This window comes from Pongo abelii, chromosome 15 (genome assembly GCF_028885655.2).
Source record: "Pongo abelii isolate AG06213 chromosome 15, NHGRI_mPonAbe1-v2.0_pri, whole genome shotgun sequence".
Lineage (NCBI taxonomy): Eukaryota > Metazoa > Chordata > Mammalia > Primates > Hominidae > Pongo > Pongo abelii.
In genome coordinates, this window is record NC_072000.2 from 71,891,604 (window position 1) to 71,912,021 (window position 20,418).

Sequence of the window (20,418 nt, forward strand, 5' to 3'; positions counted from 1 at the left end):
TTTCTGAATGAAGAATTGGTTTTTTTCTTTTCGTTTTTAGGATTTTTTTTTTTCGCCATACTGGTTTTTGTTAAGACCTCATCAGTCTTGGGTGCTTGCCCTCAATTCCTCCATAGCTATGTTAGTATATTTAATGTCTTTTGCTATTTTCTTAATCCTTAACTAGTCCCTTCATTTTGTGCATTGTCTTCCAGTATTCTCCTTCTTTTTTTTTACTTCTTCCCTGATACCCATGTGCTCTTGGTGGGTTGTTACCAACATACACAGAATCTGCTTCCCTTTGCAGCATTTCATTTGCATAAAGACTGGATGGCACTGGTTTGCTCCATCTCTGATTATTGTGGCTGTTTTGAACTTTGTGAAAATATTCCCTTGGCACACATAAACAAGATGACACACAGAGATATACACAATTCTTAGTAGAGGTGGGGTTTCACCATGTTGGCCAGGCTGGTCTTGAACTACTGACCTCCGGTGATCCACCACACCTGGTCAAGCCCTGCTCCTGAGCCAAGTCATTGTTATTCATGTTAGCTGAGGTTGCAGTGTGGCCCTCTTGAAGTGAAGACTGGTTGATGGGGAGGAACTGAATTGTGAGCAAAGAAGCTAGTTCAAATTCGCATAAATCATCCCTGCTATAGCTTAGATTCTCCTAGGTAGTAGTTTCTTTCAGAAGGAAAATGAGCTGTGCAGGTCATATGAGGGTCTTCTTATCCTATTATGATATCTGTAGTAACTCTGGCAGTAACAGAAGCAAAGTAAATCTGGACATGACAGACATTTAGACGAATCTGGCAGTACACTGAGTTTTAACTGGACACCAAGCAGGCAAGGCTGGAAGGTTTTGCTCTCTTTGTGCTAAAGGTTTTGGAAACCTTGAAGGAGAATCATTTTGCCAAGAAGTACTGTGTAGTCTGCTGCAGTCTTCTCTTGGGTCCAACTGGCACTGCCTGTTAGTCTATTGGGAGGCCCAGCAGGTCACAACTGACGTCCCACAGCCGCCTTGCTATTGTCTCATTACGAGCTTGGGCAGAGACCCATGCTACATGACAGTCACTGGAAGGTAAAGAGAGAGGTATAAAGCACAGTGTTAAGAATGAAGTCTGCCATCTGCCAGGGATAAGGAATATGACATAAAAACAACCAGGGATCACATGTTCTCCACATACTTCACAGGGCCAGTGTTTGTCCTTATCTCTTCATTCTCCAGTCCTTAGCCAGAGAAAATGTAATTCCCATTTTAGATCTCCTTGCTAGACCACCTCTCATCAGAATGCTTTGTTTGATACATAATGCATACATTTGGTCTTTATATTCCCCTATTTATATAATTTAATATCAGTACCTGCCTGACACCCATGTATATCCATCTTCTTCAAGTAAGTCCATAAGGCCCATTCTACAGGGCCTCGGACAATGTCATATAGCTGAGATCCTGCTATTCACATTGGTCAGAGATACTTGGAGTAGTAAAAAAAAAAAAATGCTTATTTCTGGACTACTTGAAGTTATAGTGTTTGTAAACTCATATGAGAAGTAAAGCCAGCTTCGAAAACAACAAAAGGAAAAGGCGACACAGAAAAGAAATGGTAAAACCAAGGTACCAGGTGTCTTGGTCTGTTTTGTGGTGCTGTAACAGAATACGACAGACTGGGTAACTATAATGAGCATACAGAAACTGGCTTATGATTATGGAAGCTGAGAAGTCCAAGATCAAGGGGCTGGCATCTGATGAAGGCCTTCTTGCTGTGTCATAACAAGATGGAAGGCATCACATGAGCAAGAGAGGGAAGGGGACCCAAGTCATCCTTTAATAAGGAATCAGTCCCACGATATTGAACCCATTCCAGAGATAATGGCATTAATCCATTCATAAGGGCTACCCTTGTGACCTAATTTACCTCTTAAAGGCCCTGCCTCTCTACACTGTTGTATTGAGGCTTAAGTTTCCAACATATGAACATTGAGGGACACATTCAAATCACAGCAAAGTGTTTCATATACCCTCTCTTCATTGCTGTAATTAATTCCAAGTTTTTTTTTTTTTGGAAGTGGAGTCTCACTCTGTCGCCCAGGCTGGAGTGTAGTGGCACGATCTCAGCTCACTGCAACCTCCGCCTCCCAGGTTTGAGCTATTCTCCTGCCTCAGCCTCCAGAGTAGCTGGGATTATAGGCGCCTGCCACCATGACTGGCTAATTTTTGTATTTTTAGTAGAGACAGGGTTTTGCCATGTTGGCCAGGCTGGTCTTGAACTCCTGAACTCAAGTGATCTGCCTGCCTCAGCCTCCCAAAGTGCTGGGATTACAGGCGTGAGCCACTGTGCCCAGCCTGTAATTCCAAGTTTTATAATTTTATAATTCCAATGCAGAAAATTTTCTTAAGGACAATTCTTACTCATTTTTATATTCTCTGGATCTGGTATACATCTGGTAAGCATTCAGTCAAAGTTTAAAAAAAATGATTGAATGAATTACAATCTTTAAAGTCATGTGAGGAAACAATTTTTAGAAGTACACTATTTCAAGAAAATTGCTTCCTCAGTATTCTAAGCAAATTCTGAAGGTGAAAGAGTTGACAAGTCTGAATTAACTATATATGCAAACTCTTAACACTATGTCCAGTAAAACAGTGGGATTCAAAGTGTGCACCACAAACCAGCAGCAGGAGCATCAACTGGGAGCTTGTTAGAAATTCTCCAGCCCTACTCCAGACATACTGAATGAGAATCTCTAGGGTTGTGGTCCAGGAATCTGTTTTCAACTAGTTCTCCAGATGATTCTTGAACACACTAAAGTTTGAGGAATACCATTTCAAAGTATAGTCACATTACAAAACAAGTCTTATCAGTACTTCTCTTTAAGAAGACTCACCAGTATGACCAGTACAGCTTGCCATTTCTTAGTGAAAAGATCATCAGTGAGAACCACAAGGCTCTGTATCACTCTATGGAAATGACTCAACCTTTGTAAGCCTCTACATCCTCCACTGCACTGTGCCTTATACTCTTCATAAGGTTACAATGAAGAGCAAAGAACACAGCTGACGTGAAGGTTCCTTGTAGGCTATAAAAAGTAATCAAATACTACAGCAAGAGCTTTCTGGTTGTTTTTTTTAGACAGGTTCTCACTATTGCCTAGGCTGGAGTGCAGTGGTGCGATCGCAGCTCACTGCAACGTCCCCAGGCTCAGGTAATCCTCCTACCTCAGCCTTCCAAGTAGCCAGGACCACAGGGACACGTCACCACGCCTGGCTAATTTTTGCATTTTTTATAGAGATGGAGTCTCATTATGTTGCCTAGGCTGGTCTTGAACTCCTGGGCTCAAGCAGTTTGCCTACCTCAGCCTCCCAAAGTGCTGGGATTACAGGTGTGAGCCGCCGCACCCAGCCAAGTAAGAGCTATTTAAGTGTGCCTATGGCATCAGCATGGTCACAGTATTGACGTTTCCAGGAGGATTTTGCTAAGAATTAGTATACGTAAAAGATAAACTAATTTCAAAACTTACTACAATGCTATAGTAATCAAGATAGTGTGATACTGGCATAAAGACAGACATACAAATGAACAGAACAGAAAAGTGAAACATAAACCCTTATATTTATGGTCAATTGATTTTTGACAAGCTTACGTTATATTCCAATTGTGTTTCCCCAAAATTAATATGTTGAAGCCCTAACCCCCAGTGTGACTGTATTTAGAGATAGGGCCTTTAAGGAGGTAACTAAGGTTAAATGAGGTGATCAGGGCAGGGCCCTAATCCAACAGGACTAGTGTCTTTATAAAAAGAGGAAGAGACACCAGGAGTGTGTGTACATAGAGGAAAGGCCATGCGAGGGCTCAGAGAGAAGGCATCCATTTGGAAGTCAGGAAGGCAGGCCTCACCAGAGACCAACCAGGCCAGCACCTTGATCTTGGACTTCCAGTCTCCAGAAGTGTGAGAAAATAAATTTATATTGTTTAAGCCACCCAGTCTGTGGGATTCTGCTATGGCAGCCTGAGCAGACTAATACAGATACCAAGACAATTCAATGGGTAGAAACTGTCTTTTCAACAAATGGTGCTAAGGCACTGGATATCCACATGCAAAAGAATGAAGGTTGACTCCTACCTCATATCATATGCAAAAATTAGTTCAAGGCCGGGTGTGGTGGCTCACGCCTATAATCCCAGCACTTTGGGAGGCCGAGGAGGGTGGATCACTTGAAGTCAGGAGTTGCAGACCAGCCTGACCTACATGGCAAAACCCCGTCTCTACTAAAAATACAAAAATTAGCCAGGCATGGTGATGTGCACCTGTAGTCCCAGCTACTCGGGAGGCTGAGACAGGAGAATTGCTTGAACCCGGGAGGCGGAGCTTGCAGTGAGCAGCCTGGGTCACAGAGCAAGATTCCGTCTCAAAAAAATAATAATTATAAAATAAAATAAAAATAGTTCAAAATAGATCACAGACCTATGTAATGCTACGACTATAAAACTATTAGAAGAAAACATAGGGGTTGCTATGGTTTGAATGTATCCCTTAAAAAATCACATGTTGTATACATATGTAACTTACCTGCACGTTGCACACATGTACCATAGAGCCTAAAGTATAATAATAAATAATAATAATAATAAAGAAAAAAAAATCACATGTTGGAAACTTAATCCCTCTGCCTTCATGAACAGATTAATTAATAAATGCTTTGCCCTCATACATGGATTAATGTCACTATCATGGGAGTGGGTTTGTTCTTGCTTGCCCTCTCACCATGTGATGCCCTCTGCCATATTATGACACAGCAAGAAGGCCCCAAACAAATGCCAGGCACCATGTTCTTAGACTTCTCAGCCTCCCGAACCATGAGCTAAGTAAATTTCTTTAAAAATTACCCAGTCTGTGGTATTCTGTTATAGTAACAGAAAACTGTCTTTACTAAAGACAGTAGTAAATCTTTGTGACCTTGGGTAAGGCAATGATTTCTTAGATACAACTGCACAAGTAACAAAAAATAGATAAACTGGACTTCATCAAAATTTAAGTTTTATATTTCAAAAGATACCATTAAGAAAGTTAAAAGACAACCCACAGAATGAGAGAATATTTGCAAATTATATATCTGACAAGGAACTCGTATCTAGACTATTAAGAACTCTTGCAACTCAACAATAAAAAGACAATTATCCAACTTAAAAATGGGCAAAGGACTTGAATAGACATTTCCCCAACAAAGAAACAAATGAACCAAAAAGCGCATGAAAAAATGTTCAACATCATTAGTAGGAAAATGAAATGAAAATAAAAACAAGATATTCCTTCATACTCACTAGGATGGCTAAACTCAAAGGAGAGACAATAACAAGTGTTGTTGAGGATGTGAAGAAATTAGAACACTCATAGACTGCTGGTGGGAATGTAAAATGGGGCAGTCACTTTGGAAAAGTTTGGCAGTTCCTCAGCAGTTAAACACAGTTACCATATAACCCAGAAATTCCACTTCCATGTACCCAAGAGAAATGTCCACACAAAAATTTCTACACAAATGGTCACAGCAGTATTATTCAAATAGCTAAAAACTGCAAACCCAAATGCCCATCACCTGATGAATGAATAAATAAGATGTGGCAAATCTATACAATGAAATGTTATCCAGCAATAAAAAGAAATGAAGTACTGACACATGCTTTGGCATGGGTGAACCTCGATAACATTAAGCTAAGTAAAAGAAGTCAGTCACAAAAGGCCACATACCATATGATTCCATTTATATGAAATGTCCAGTAAAGGCAAATTCTTAGAGACATAAAGCAGACTAGTGGTTGCAGGCAGAAAGAATAGCCAGTGCAAAAATCTTAAGGCTTAAATCAAAACAGACTTTTATGTTCATTTCTTGATGGTGGGCTACACAGCTGCTGTTGGATCTTCAACATGAATTAAGAATCCATAGCACAGGAAAGGCTCTTCAAAAGTCAATCCAATAGTAAGTTATGGATTTAGAGCTGACTTTCTTTAAACCACTCAGTCAAAACCGAGATAAAGGGTTATTATTTTTTTTTTTCTTAAAATCTCAAGGGCAGAAGAATCCAGTCACTCTTGGAAAATCAATCCAGTATACTATATAAATCTATCTTCTTATACTTCAGAACCACATTTCCAACTATCTGCTATACATTTCTACTTGCATGCCTTATAGATAACACACACGCAACATGTACAGAGCCAGGTTTATTACACAGTGGACAACTGTTACTCTTTGGCTGAACATTCTACTTTCTTTTGGCAATAGCAAACTGATTTCCTTCTGCAGAATTACCTTTTCCCCTCAATATAGTTTGAAGAGAGCATTAATAAAGTCCCTGTTTGCCTCTAATCAAAAGAGTAAAAATGAAGGCATGGGAGGAAGGAGATCCAATGCTTCCTCCCTAGAGAGTGGATGATAAGCAATAAAATCTGAACACCTAAAGATAGCTGGCATTCGCTCACTCTAGCAGCAATGCCCGGGATAGCTGACTGCCACTCTTAACACTTCTTAACCTGGCTCTTCAGTCTTCCCTTTCAACCTAGGGGTCCCTCCTCTCCCTACTAATATTTTAATAAATTTCCTTCTTGCTTAAGCTAGACAAAGTCCCTTTCAACTGCTTTGGAATCCAAGAACCCTAAGTTCCACACATTACTTTTCCATGTCTGCTGCCTTAGTTAATGTCATCATCAACCTCATTCAGGCTTGAAATTCAGGTTAGCAAAGCCTCCCTCATCCCCTCATTTAATTAATCATCCAGGGATAAAAATTCTGCTGCTTCAGGGCCTCTTTCACATTACCATTCCTTTCATTACAACTTTCTGGAACTCTCTCTCTCACTAGGTTAATTATTCATTCATGAAACAAAGTTTCTAAAGGACAGATCAGATTATGTCTGTCTACTGAAACAACTCTGGGGCTCCTCCACAAGAATGGCATTATAGGCCTCTCACAATCTGTCTACCTTTCTTTCCAATCTTAATGCTATTTTCAGCTACTTCCCTAAAATTTCAGGTCATTTCAACAATAACCTGAAGTAGAGGTAAAAACATGTTAAAATTTTGATCTTATGTGATGCCTGGGATTTGCTTCAAAATAATATGGGAGAAGAAAAATATGGAAAGGGGTAGAGAATGGGGATAGGGCAGAATTGGCCATGGGTTAATGGTAGCTGAGGCTCCATTGTATGCAGGCTCAGTGCACTATTTTATCTACCCCTGTGTTATATTCAAAATTCTCTACATTTAAATCATTTTAAATGTCTTCGCTTATTTGAGAGGGGAGTCCATAGGTAGTAGTATTTCAATCCTGAAGACAATAGAGAAATACAGATTCAAATTCTTTTTTTTTTTTTTTTTGAGGTGGAGTTTCGCCTGACTTTAGGTGATCTGCCCGCCCTGGCCTCCCAAAGTGCTGGGATTACAGGCGTGAGCCACTGCGCCTGGCCTCAAATTCTTTTTAAATTCTTTTTAATGTAAAATAATAGAATTAGGAATCCAAAAAAGAATAAAGAAAACTAGACTGATGTAACAAAGACAGGAAGAAAACAAACAGAATGCATAATTATCAGTATAAAAGATGGCATAAAATCAAATATAGCAGTTATTACAAAAAAGAGAGTCAAATTCCCCTACTAAAAGGTAAAAACTCTAGAGTTAAAAGACAAAAGTTATATTAGACAATGTACTGTTAAAAAAGGGTATACCCAGACAAACCCAAATTATCTCCTTTGAGCAATAAATCTCATCTGCAAAAAGAGATAACATTCATACCTGAAATGATTCCCACTTAGAATCTCAAGACCTTCTGTTAAAGCACAGTGCAGGCTGGTCTGGGCTCCCTGCTGAGGAGTCTTGATGAAAAAGGAGAAAAGCCACCACATCCATCTCATGAAAGATGAGTGCCGAACCAGTTCAGATTGGACTGTGCCAGGGTGTACAGAATACGTCGTAACGCCAGAACCTGGTTGGGGGTGGCATGAAGAGAGGGTAAGACAGGACTTGATTTTGCAGAATGGCCCAAAACAGAAAAGGATGTAAATAAGCATTTGACCTTATTTACATAAGCATATGGACTCTCTTGACCATGGTGACATCAGAAGTACTGCTCACAGTAATTTATACTTCCATCTCACAGATTTAAGAGGGCTCTAGAGTAGACAGTGCTAAGGACCTCTGTGTATTTGTGACTGGAAACTCCCCTGTCAGGAATCAGCAGAGCCAAGACTCATCCTCTCAGCAGCACTTAACATTGTTGACCACCCACTTCTTTTTTAGAGATGGGGTCTCCCTATGTTGACCAGGCTGGTCTTGAACTCCTGGCCTCAATCTTCCCACCTTGGCCTCCCAAAGTATTAGAATTACAGGCATAAGCCACCACACCTACCCCATCACCTTCTTTTTTTTTTTTGAGACAGTCTCGCTCTGTTGCCCAGGCTGGAGTGCAGTGGCATGATCTTGGCTCACTGCAACCTCTGCCTTCCAGGTTTAAGCGATTCTCCTGCCTCAGCCTCCCAAGTAGCTGGGACTACAGGCGTGCACCACCACGCCAGGCTAATTTTTGTATTTTTAGTGGAGACGGGATTTCATCATGTTGGCCAGACTGGTCTCGAACTCCTGACCTCAAGTGATCTGCCCACCTCGGCTTCCCAAAGTGCTGGGATTACAGGTGCCCATCCCCTTCCTAAAGTCTTCTTTTTCATTGGCTTCCATAAGCCTACGCCACTTCTGGTTTTCCTAACCTTTCTGGCTGCTCTGTCTCAGTTTTCTGGACTAGTTTATCTTCTACACAAACATTAAATGTTGGAGTTCTCGTGGCTCACCAGACTCCCTCTCCATAATTCTACGGTGCTCACATTTTGTCCACAGTCCAAACTGCTCCTCTGAACTGCAGACACACTGGGAGTCAACACAATGTGGTGGTTATGGGCATGGATTTTGTAGACAGACTGCCTAGTTTCAAATCCTGGCTCCACTCATTAGCTGTGTAACGTTGGGCAAGTTCCCTTTTGTGACTCATTTCTTCATCTCTAAAATGGGAATAATCATAATACCTACACCTCACAGGGTGGTTATGAGGATTAAATGAGTTCATATATGTTAAAGGTCTTAAAAGAGTGCCTGATGCAGCTGGGCGTGGTGGCTCACACCTATAAGCCTAGCATTTTGGGAGACCAAGGCAGGTGGACTGCCTGAGCTCAGGAGTTATAGACCAGCCTGGGCAACACGGTGAAACCCCATCTCTACTAAAATAGAAAAAATTGGCCGGGCGCGGTGGCATGCACCTGTAATCCCAGCTACGTGGGAGGCTGAGGCAGGAGAATGACTTGAACCGGGGAGGCAGATGTTGTAGTGAGCCGATATCGTGCCACTGCATTCCAGCCTGGGCGACAGAGCGAGACACCGGCGGAAAAAAAAAAACAAAAAAAAAAAAAACAGTGCCTGATGCATGGTAAGTGCTAAATGATACTTTCGCACATGCTATTTCAGGCCCCCAATCCTTTATTGAAAACGTTGGGGCCAGACATACTTCAATTTTTTTTTTCTGATTGTAGAAAGGTAATATGAAATGTATACATACATTGCCTATTAATCTAATCTCCCTAGTACGGGAAATGTTTTGCTGCCAAATGAGTTTTGGTGTAAAGCTTTGAAGAAACAAAATTTTTCAGGTCTTTGTGGACTGACAGCTGCAGACACAGCTATATTATTCCCAACTGCCTACTCGACATCTCCCTAGATGACCCATAGTAATGCAGACTCAGAGGTCCCAAATTGATTTCTAATTTTAAAGCCAAACCCGGTTCTTGCAGTGTTCCCGACATGACCAGTTAGGCAAAAAGGTTCTTGATGAATGCCCACCTAAAGCATGCATCTCCAGTCAACAATCTTTTCCAAACCAAATCTCTCTCAGAAGTTTCTACTACCCTCCAATTCCACCACCTAGTCCAAACTACCCTCCTTTCTCGCCTCTGCTGATGAAATCAACTGCTGCAACCCCTCTTGCCCCCATTTTGAAAAGGCTTTAATTTTAAAGGTTTCCCATTGCTCTTAGAATAAACACTAAAATCCTTACTGTGGCCTCTAAGGGTTTGTTTGGCCTCTACCTACCTCACCAGTCTCAGGTCAGATCTTTATTACTCTTGCTTTCTACAACCTACCAATGGTAACCTTCACTGTTTCTCAAACTGAGCCCGGACCTTTGTACATTCTCCTCCTTCTGCCTGGAATGTTTCTCAGCCTCCACATTCTTTTTTTTTTTTTGAGATGGAGTTTCACTCTTGTTGCCCACGCTGGGGTGCAATGGTGTGATCTCGGCTCACCACAGCCTCTGCCTCCCAGGTTCAAGCAATTCTCCTGCCTCAGCCTCCTGAGCAGCTGGGACTACAGGCACACGCCAACATACCCGGCTAATTTTGTATTTTTAGTAGAGATGGGGTTTCTCCGTGTTGGTCAGGCTGGTCTTGAACTCCTGACCTCAGGTAATCTGCCCACCTCAGCCTCCCAAATTGCTGGGATTACAAGCATGAGCCACCACGTCCGGCCCTTTTTTTTTTTTTTCATTTTTTGAGACAGTTTTACTTGTGATGCCCAGGCTGGAGTGCAATGGCATGATCTTGGCTCACTGCAAACTCTGTCCCAGGTTCAGGCGATTCTCCTGCCTCAGCCTCTCCAGTAGCTAGGATTACAGGCGCCCGCCACCACACCTGGCTAATTTCTGTATTTTTAGTAGAGACGAGGCTTTCACCAAGTTGGCCAGGATGTGCTCGAACTCCTGACCTCAGGTGATCCACCAGCCTCGGCCTCCTAAAGTGCTGGGATTACAGGTGTGAGCCACCCCGCCCGGCCTCAGCCTCCACATTCTACCAGTATCTCTAATCCATTTAATTTCTAATCATCCTTCAGGGCTCAGCATGCAACTCACTTCTTCAGAAAAGTCTTCCCTGAACCCTCAGACTGAATAAGGTCCCCCCAAGACTCCCACTAAAATCCACTGTAAGTCCTGGTACTTCTCCTTTATAACATTTACCACAATTATAATTAAACAGCCACAACAAAAAGGAAACAATCCAGATGTTGTTAAGGAAATACATAAATACACTAAGGCACATCTATACTACGAAATACAGCACAGCCAATACAATTAAGGGGTAAATCGATACGTACTAAATGGAAAGATCTCCAAGATACTGTGTTGGAGTTTCAGTTCCTTGTGCATGATACATACATATGTAAATGCATAGGAAAGTTATTGGAAAGGGGCACACAAGCTGTTGATAATGGTCACATGAAGGGAGAAGAGCAGGGGGAAGAGGGGAATAAATGAAGGTGGTTTTTCACCTTAATTCTACATACTTCCATATGCTTTGAACTCTTTTTTTTTTTTTTGGTAGAGGAGATGAGGTCTCACTATTTTGCCCAGGCTGATCTTGAACTGGCCTCAAGTAATCCTCCGATTTTGGCCTCCTAAAGTGCCTGGGATTAAAGGTGTGAGCCACTGTGCCTGACCTTATTTGAACTTTTTACAATGAGAATTATTCATGCATTACTAGACTGATTTTACATTTAATAAGTTTGTATAAAGACTTGTTAATTGTCTTTCTCCCCCGTTAGATGTAAACCAAACCAAGGAAGAGACTATACCTATCTTGTTCACCAACTCACCCCCTGTCCCCTAACCCAGTGCACGGAACAACATGGGCACTGAAAACATGTCTGCTGAATGGCTGAATGAATGAATCTTCTGTCAAACCAGGGTTCCTTTACTGCACCATAATGATTTTCCACTGAATCCTCACAACTATCAGAGTCACCTCATTCACATATTAGTGAATTCTCACCACTGGACCCATCTTTCCACCTCCAGGCCACCCTAGCTCCCTGATCAACTCTTTGGATAGTTTTCACCATCCAGTTACCCTTATCTATTCTAAACTGATAAAAGATGTCATGCCCTGGGCACAGACTGGGCATAAGGACTGAGCTAACCACTAGTTTCCTTCCCATCTCACAGATGTTCATTTGGTAGGATGATCCTATTCCAACTATAGGGCACCTGTGCCTGATTCCTTGAGTCTACATTCTGCCTGCCTCAATTCCTAGCATAGTTCACCCTCGATTTCCCTTCTCTTTATTAGAAATCCAGAGTAGACAGTGCTAAGGACCTCTGTGTATTTGTGACTGGAAACTCCCCTTCTCAAGCATATATTTCCCTCTTATTTGACGCTTTGCAAGGGAGACCCTGACCCTCCATATTCCCAGTACCTGTTTTAGTCTACTACCTTTATCTAGTGGCAGTTCAGGTCCTTTCCTCCTACTCAGTCTCACTATGAGTAAAAAATCTTGACTTGCTTATGAAGCCTGAATTAATTATGACAATAAACTGTGAAGTAGTCCCATTTACATATGAAGAAGGAAGTCCTAAAAGTTAAGTAATGGCCAGGTGAGGTGGCTCACACCTAAAATCCCAGCACTTTGGGAGGCCAAGGTGGGTGGATCACCTGAGGTCAGGAGTTCAAGACCACTCTGACCAACATGGTGAAATCCTGTCTCTACTAAAAATACAAAAATTAGCCAGGCCTGGTGGCATGCACCTGTAGTCCCAGCTACTCAGGAGGCTGAGGCAGGAGAATCACTTGAACCTGGGAGGTAGAGGTCGGCAGTGAGCCGAGATTGCACCATTGCACTCCAGCATGGGTGACAGCAAGATCCCGTCTCAAAAAAAAAAAAAAGTTAAGTAACGTGCTATAGATCACACAGCTAGTAAGTAGTAAAGCCAGGCCTTCAGACTCAAAGTCAAGAGTCTCACTGTCCCAGCCAGCCACCTCCAATATTCAGTTGTAGACTACTTACTAAAACTGTACCCAATTATAGCCACAGAAGCAGGTCCTCTCCAGGTGATGGGCTCTGGAAACAGTTTCCATTCCTGTGGCTTTTACCTGCCTCTCTCTGACTCATGTCTCCACACTCATTTCCTCTAGGCCTACCCTTCAGTCTCCGGGCCAGTTCCTGGGTGAAGAGGATGTTGGCTAGCTTGCTGTGACAATAGGCCAGGGCTGCATTGTAGAATTTCTCGCCCTGCAGGTTATGGAAGTGGATCCTTCCCAGGTGATGTGCGAGGGAAGACACATTTACTATCCTTGATGGGGCTGATTCCTTTAGTTTCTCTAGCAGCAGATTGGTCAGGAGGAAGTGACCTGTTGAGAAATACTAGAATTAATGAAGTTCAGGGCCATGTGGGAATGACAGGAGTCGTGGTGAGCAGGCCTCAGCTATGGGAGGCAGATAATTCAGAAACAAGGTCTTTCCCTCCAACTTTTCATTATCAACTAGAAAACAAGTTTAATGAAGGTTTAGGGAAATAACAACAGCCAAAGACACGAGGCATCCTTATATGAGCAAGATAGGTCTAGACTATGTGAATATGAAGTCCCAGCTCATTCCTACTTTGGTTAATCTCATTCTTAAGAGCTGGTTGGCTGGGTGCAGTGGCTCACGCCTGCAATCTCAGCACTTAAGGAGGCTGAGGCAGGAAGGTGCCTGAGGCCAGGAGTTTAAGAACAGCCTGGGCAACATAGCAAGACCCTGTCTCTACAAAAAAAGAGCAGATGACCTATACCTGATGCTGGCCACAAGGATCACTACTAAGAAAGCAACACAGTCCCCTAAACCAATTAGTCTGTTAAAAAATGCGCCAAGGCAAACCGAATCTAAATCACAGATTGAAAAGCTGGCAGAACCTGGAGCAGCCCTCAGGTATTCCTCAGCTATCAGGTAGGACCAAACTATTATGCACACATGGTCTATTATGGTCCTGAGGTTCAATCACACAACAACAAGGCTCAATCTGACCCCTAAGTTTCCCAAAGAGAATTTTGGGTCTCTCTAGCTTTGTGATAAGGCCAGATTTCTTACCCAAGTGGTTGACTCCTATGTGCATCTCAAAGCCATCTGCTGTCTTCGAGTACGGACACATCATCACTCCTGCATTGTTGATCAGAACGTGGAGGTGGTTTTCCTCTGCAGGGACAAGACGATGGAGCATGGAAGTGGCTAGCCAAGGCTATTACATCTTAGAAAGCTGCCTCACGCTCAGGCTTTGAAAGTGAGGATGCAGGACTTCAATCTTCCCTCCATTTTTCCTTCATATTTATTTTCTATTGTTTTTCATTTTAAGACTTTAGTTGAACCCCACCTACTTTTACTATGGGGCAAAATTCCATTTTATACTACCAAATGACCTTCTCGATCTTTGTAGTTCAGGAGCTACTTACTCACTGCTTTTGGGAATTGTTTCATCCACCTCTCTCAATAAAAAGACTTCCCAAGCTGAATGGAAAGATTCCAAAGCAAGAGAAAAAAGAATGTTCTCTACGTACCTCTGCCTTGGGATTCAGGTCCCCAAAGAAATAAATACTGGCTTCACCTCTTTATTGCATCTTCCGGTTCTCTCTCATGGTTCATTTCCTCATGTGGTTTGTAATTTATGACTATGAGTTCACACCAGTGAAAGTTTTTTCCTTGGAGGCCTAGATCCCTGGGCTATAAGAGGATATGCCTATAGAGTGCTCTTGGATTTGCTTTTGATGAGACACTACAGGTTTTTATGTTAATTTTCCATAGAGTATTACACACACATACAAAAATCAAACCCATAAATATCCTCATATCATTTGGTGATATGAATTCAGACCCCACAGATGATGCCAGCTTAGGTTCTAATTTTTTGCAGATGAGTCTTTATCCATCTATGTCTAAAGAGATGGTAAACTTCTTTGTCATGTCTCTGAGCTGGTGGCCAGGATTTTTATTAGCCTCTATACTATGGACCAGATGGCCCTTTGTGAATCTCAACTTTGTGTAGAACCTCAAATACAGCTCCAGCTCTCAAAGGCCTGTGGCCTCATCTCCTATCCCTGTGTAAGTATTTAGACCCCAGATCCTAAAAAGCCTGTACTGAGAGTGCTGAGACTCCCATGAGATTTCTGGCTTCAGCTCTTGCTCACTGCTATGACGTTTTGAATTCATTTTTTGTTTCTGCCTCTGGAAGATATCCCTTTGACATAAATTGTGTCCCAGTGACTATGAGTTCAGCTACAGAAGTTTTTGGCTATATTTTATCCACCACTTCTATGAGGAAGAGGGACCTTTTCCTTTTAGTTAAATCTGCCATGTTGACCTCAAGACCCATAACATAGTCTCTCTAGTTCTACACTTACCGGCTAAGAAGCCCTTAGCAAAAGCTCGAATAGACTTAGTATCAGACAGGTCCAGTTTCCGCACCAACACCTGCTGGTTCCCTGTCGTGGTCTGGATCTCTTTGGCCACCAATTCCCCCTTTTCCACATCCCGGCAAGCTAAATATACTCGAGCTCCTGTCAGCCAACATATGAAAGAGAAATGGTCAGCTCTGTTTTTGAGCTGGCATTATAAATCTAATATTATTTCCAACATTTTTTTAAAAAACACACATTTCTACCCTTTCTTCACAACAGAGGTATCTGATTAGCAAATAGGTAAAGAAAAATAAATTAATAATATTCATTAAGGGTCCATTATATGTAGAGCATAGTATTAGTTTCAGATCAGCAAATCAGTGGAATCCTTAGGTGTTCTTGAATTCCAAAACTGGGAAGAAACAATGAGAATGAATCATCATTACTGTGAGGGGTAAAACAGCAGTAATAGGAGGGAATTGAAAGGAGGTGAACTTGCCTCTCTGAGCCAGGTCTTTGGCTGTCTCCTTCCCGATACCTGTATTAGCTCCAGTGACCACAACTACTTTCCCAGGAAGCTGAACAGTTGATGTACACACCCCACTGGACAGCATTTTCCTGCAGACAGAGAAGGAGAGCTCATCAATTCTTCATTCTACTATCTCAGCCAGTATGTTCCTGCAACTCCGTGTCTTCTGGCTGAGGTTTGCTTTAGCTCTTTCCACTGTTGTCCTTTTAAGGAAACAGCGTCCGTTTAGGGAAAGTTGGAGGAAAGATGACAAAAGTTTTCTGCTTTTGCTCAAAGACAAAAGTGATTTTATTACAAGGGCAAAGCTTACAGCTGTTCTCTGCAGCACAAGAACTGGATGAATATCTGATTAGCCAGGCACTTGGTTTTTGTTTGAGCTCTCTAAGGCACTTGTGACTTAGGAAATCACAAAATTCAGCCCAGATGAAGAAATAACTGGTTTCTGTAGGTCAATCTGTCCACAACTGGCATTTTATGGCCTTGAGAAATGGCTAATCCAATACAAAAAGTTAAAATTATGAAAGCTTGTGACTCTGGGACAAAATAAACAAGAAAAAAAAACACCCACACGCACGCACACACACACTTAAAAAGAAGATTATGTGTGTACAAAGGGGAGCTGGGATTCAAGTCTTGCTTTGTGTAATTAGAGTCCTTGTTTCTTTCTTTCTTTCTTTTTTGAGACAGAGTTTTGCTCTTGTTGCCCAGGCTGGAGTGCAATGGTGTGATCTCGGCTCACTGCAACCTCCACCTCCACTGCAACCTCCATCTCCCAGGTTCAAGCGATTCTCATGCCTCACCCCCTCACCCATGCGCCACCACACCCAGCTAATTTTTGTATTTTTAGTAGAGACAGGGTTTCACCACGCTGGCCAGGATGGTCTCAAACTCCTGACCTCAGGTGATCCGCCCACCTCAGCCTCCCAAAGTGCTGGGATTACAGGTGTGAGTCACCAAGCCCAGCCTAGAGTCCTTGTTTCTAAGCACTATACTATATTGCCTTTTCCAAATGAATGAATGCACAAACACAGATTGGCAGTTCTCAGACTGGCCTATTCTCTTCTTGGCAATGTTGGGACTCTGGTTAAAACAATCTGTTGACCAGGAGATGCATTCTTAAAGAGCATTTCGGCCTTTTTCATTGAACTTGAAATTGCAAGGTACATACTCTAAGCCATTGAAGCCACCTGCTTAGTGCGAAAATGCTGACAGGGAGGCAGATTAACTCATGGTCCCCACAAACCATCACCTCCCTCCTCAGAGAACAAGCCTCCAGGCTGTTTCCCACATCCCCTTACTGTAGCTCCAGGAGTGACAACTTAGTGGGACCTGTACTTAGTTCTTTCTTCTCCTTAACCAGCAGGAATGAAAGAGACAACTATAAAAGTCCAGCTCTGGCCCAATTCCCATAACCCTGCTGAGGTGGGAATACAGCTCCTGGAGAGTGTGTGTGTGTGTGTGTGTGTTGGAATACGTGTGTGTGTGTGTGTGTGTGTGTTGGAATACAGCTCCTGGAGTGTGTGAGAGTGTGTGTGTGTGTGTGTGTGTGTGTGTGTGTGTTTTCAGAAAAATCCCTCTGGGGTATGAGCACTATTTTCAGTTCTGGTTCAACTTTTCATTGAGATTCGATGTGGATAAGAGGATCTTGTAGTGAAAAAAAGATAAAAAGCAGTGTTTTCATCTGAGTGTGAGAAACCATGTGTGCCTAGAGGTGGGAGAACTGAGTGTTCGGCAGGGAGAAAAAATATAACTGGAAGAAGGGCACCGGAGAAGGAAGAGAAAATAAAAATAAAAGAAGGAAAGTAGGTGACTGTGGTAAGAAATGACTGTGATCTGGCCTGGCTTCAAGTTCTATTGGGACTAAGACTGCCCACCTGGGGAAGGAGTGTGTCTATTCAGTCACTGGTCCGTCACCACTGGTGATTTACTTAGAACCAATAAGCAGGCTGTCGGTTTTACAGCCCGCTGCTGATTCACTGGGGCACTTGGCCAGCCTTGGGCTGATTGATCTATCACGTGGTCAATACCTTCCCACCATTCTCCCAGCCCTCACCGCCCCAGTGCCCTAGCTCCTAACTCAGATCCCCCGTGCTCCTGCTCGCAAGACAGGATAGAGCTCATAACCAAACACTTTTCCTTTTCACTTTTCTCCTTTACAACATCCGCCCACAGAACGAGCGATTGTAACAGCAACGAGAGCAAGGATGGGGCCGCAGATGTTACGATTGCTATCAGTTTCAGAGGGCGAAATGTGGAATCGCTCCTTTGTGCCTCGAAGGCTGGTTTAAGGCGTGGGAATTAAGGGGAAAACAGCGTCGGGGCATATCCCATTGAAGGGTCCGAAACTCAAGCGTTTGAGGTAGCCTTACCCTCGGGGTTCCCTGGAGCCAGAATCAGGGGGTGCTTAGACAAAAGAAAAACGGGCCAGGAAAAAGCAGGGTGCCTCGGAGTGCCGCCCTTTCTCACCGCCTGGGGTCTCCGGTCTCCTCCTGGCACTCAGGACAGCTGGACGTCGCCTCCAACCCACCGAACTCCGGGCCCCGCCATCTTGGAGCCCCCTCAGGGGAGTTTTTCAAGAAAGCTTTGGTGGGGATTCTATGTTTCCCTCCCGCCCCGCAACAAGAATTCTCAAGAGAAGGCAATACATTTGCACAGACCTGATTTGGGGCGCAGCCATATACAGAAGGAAGGGCAGAAGGAGGAGCAACAGCGGGAACAGGAGCTCAACCATCTCTGCCGGCTGCAGCGGCACCAGAGCGGGATGCCCCAGCGGTGCTCGCCGACTATGGCTTCTCCTTCTAGACACGCCCCAATTCAAATTGCGACAGCCCGGGGAGCAGACCTTCTGGGAAATGTAGTCCAGAGCTTGGCAGCCCCAGGCGGGCTACGTGGGAGCACTGCCGCCGACGCTGGCAAAAGTTGAATTATAACATCGCTAATCCCCAACCATCTAGGGCTTAGGGCCTGTGGGATCATTCACCCAGCTCTCACTTATGGCCACCCGCGGTGTTTGTGAAATCTCTGCAGTCCTCTATCTCCCCAGACCCAAGTCCAGTCCCTGGTTCAGTTTTCCCCAATCCTGGTTAGGCAGTTACCGCACTGCTTCTTCTGGAGATCAGATGTGGGCGTCTGGGAAATGAAAGGCGGATTAGACAGGAGAGGAGCGGTCCGGAGTCTGACAGTTGGGAAAGTGGGGGAATGTAAACCCTTCCTCCTCGACGATTCCTTTTTCCAGTGGAGAGGAAGCAATAAGTCCTTGAAGACATTCCCAGGAGAATCACTTTATTGTGTCTATCTTGAATTATGGTGGCAACTATCATGATTTTTCTAGTGTTTGAGTGTTCATTGATAATAGAATATCGTCTTTCCTGATGGCTTGGGTCACACACATTAACTCCCAGGGTAGCAATGAATATCTCAGATTGGCACAGTTGGTTTTGCCAGCTCGTGAAAGTATTTAATCCTGTCTTGAATTAAGGCCATGAATATGTTCTCTGTGAATAAATAGGTTCCCTGTTCAATAGTTTCTTTCATCTGAGGCCTATTTCCTGGGGGTGAAAGTGGAGGGTGTTTTAACCAATCAATATCTGTCTGTGATTGCTTAATTGTACCCAGTAATATTTTCTGGTCCTCTTGCATAATTTCCATTTGGTTAAAAGACACATGTTCAAATGAACTAATATATTCTATAGCAAATTGGAGAGGAGAGGGTTTCCTTCACACAATACTAATTCCTACCAATTTAACATTAGATTATCTAGCAATCATCACATTTTGTCACATTCTCATTATTGTATTACCTAATATTTGTATTGGGTTTTATAACTTTATAAAAGCCTTTCATTTGTTTTGTTCCTTATTCATTCATTCACGCATTTGACAAACATTTATGGCATTCCTATAGTGTACTAGGCACTGTGCTGATGTCCAGCAGGAAGCCAGGAACACATAATCTCTGCCCGCCTGGAGTTCATGGACTGTCAGAGAAGACCTTAAATAAGTAATCACTGTAAATAAATCATGGTGAGGGTTATGAGGGGAATTAGAGAAAGCTCTGGGATCTTCTAGCAGGGAGAGGAGTTCTAGATCAGGAGAGGCTTATTTGAGGAAATAACATTTGAGCGGAGGCCAGAGGGAAGCTAGTAGGCAAGCAACACAGACAAGAGTGTGCTGAGCAGAGGAAAGAGCCCACCTGAGGGCTCACAGTCAGAGAGAGCAGGGTGCACTAGAGCAACAGAAAACCGTCTAGGGAGAAGGGAGAGTGCCAGAAATGGCAATAATAGCCAGTGCTTAAATACTGCTTAATTATGGCCAGGCCCTGTCCCAATGCTTTATATATATATATTAACTCTTAATTCCCATAACAACTCTAAGAGGTAGGTACTATAATTTTCCCTATTTTACAGACAAGAAAACTGAGGCACAGTGTAAGCTAGCCTAGGTCAAAGAGGCAGAGCTGGGATTCAAACTGAAGTAGGTAGTGTTCCATGAGAGGGCCCTATATGCAAAGTGGCCCCCAAATGCCAGAGGAGCCAAGACACCAAAGGATGAGGCAGACAAATCCAGTTTCTTGGTAAGGGTGTTTTACTGTGGGAATTTACAGACAGAAATGTGGACTTGGGTGGCAGATTTCTGTACATGTAAGCTCCACACTCACAGTTTATATACTGTAGGGAA

At 43.1% G+C, this 20,418-nt stretch overlaps 1 protein-coding gene across 1 annotated transcript; it reads right to left on the reverse strand.

The window, feature by feature from the left end:
* Positions 1–54: 54 nt before the first annotated feature.
* Positions 55–18,498, reverse strand: RDH11 (retinol dehydrogenase 11). Its single transcript, NM_001132941.1, is given in 7 exon segments — positions 55–1,056; positions 7,771–7,960; positions 12,984–13,193; positions 13,912–14,016; positions 15,216–15,371; positions 15,712–15,830; positions 18,399–18,498. Coding segments are annotated over 7 exon segments (957 nt in total). The 5' UTR covers positions 18,473–18,498; the 3' UTR covers positions 55–953.
* Between the last annotated feature and the right edge of the window lie 1,920 nt (positions 18,499–20,418).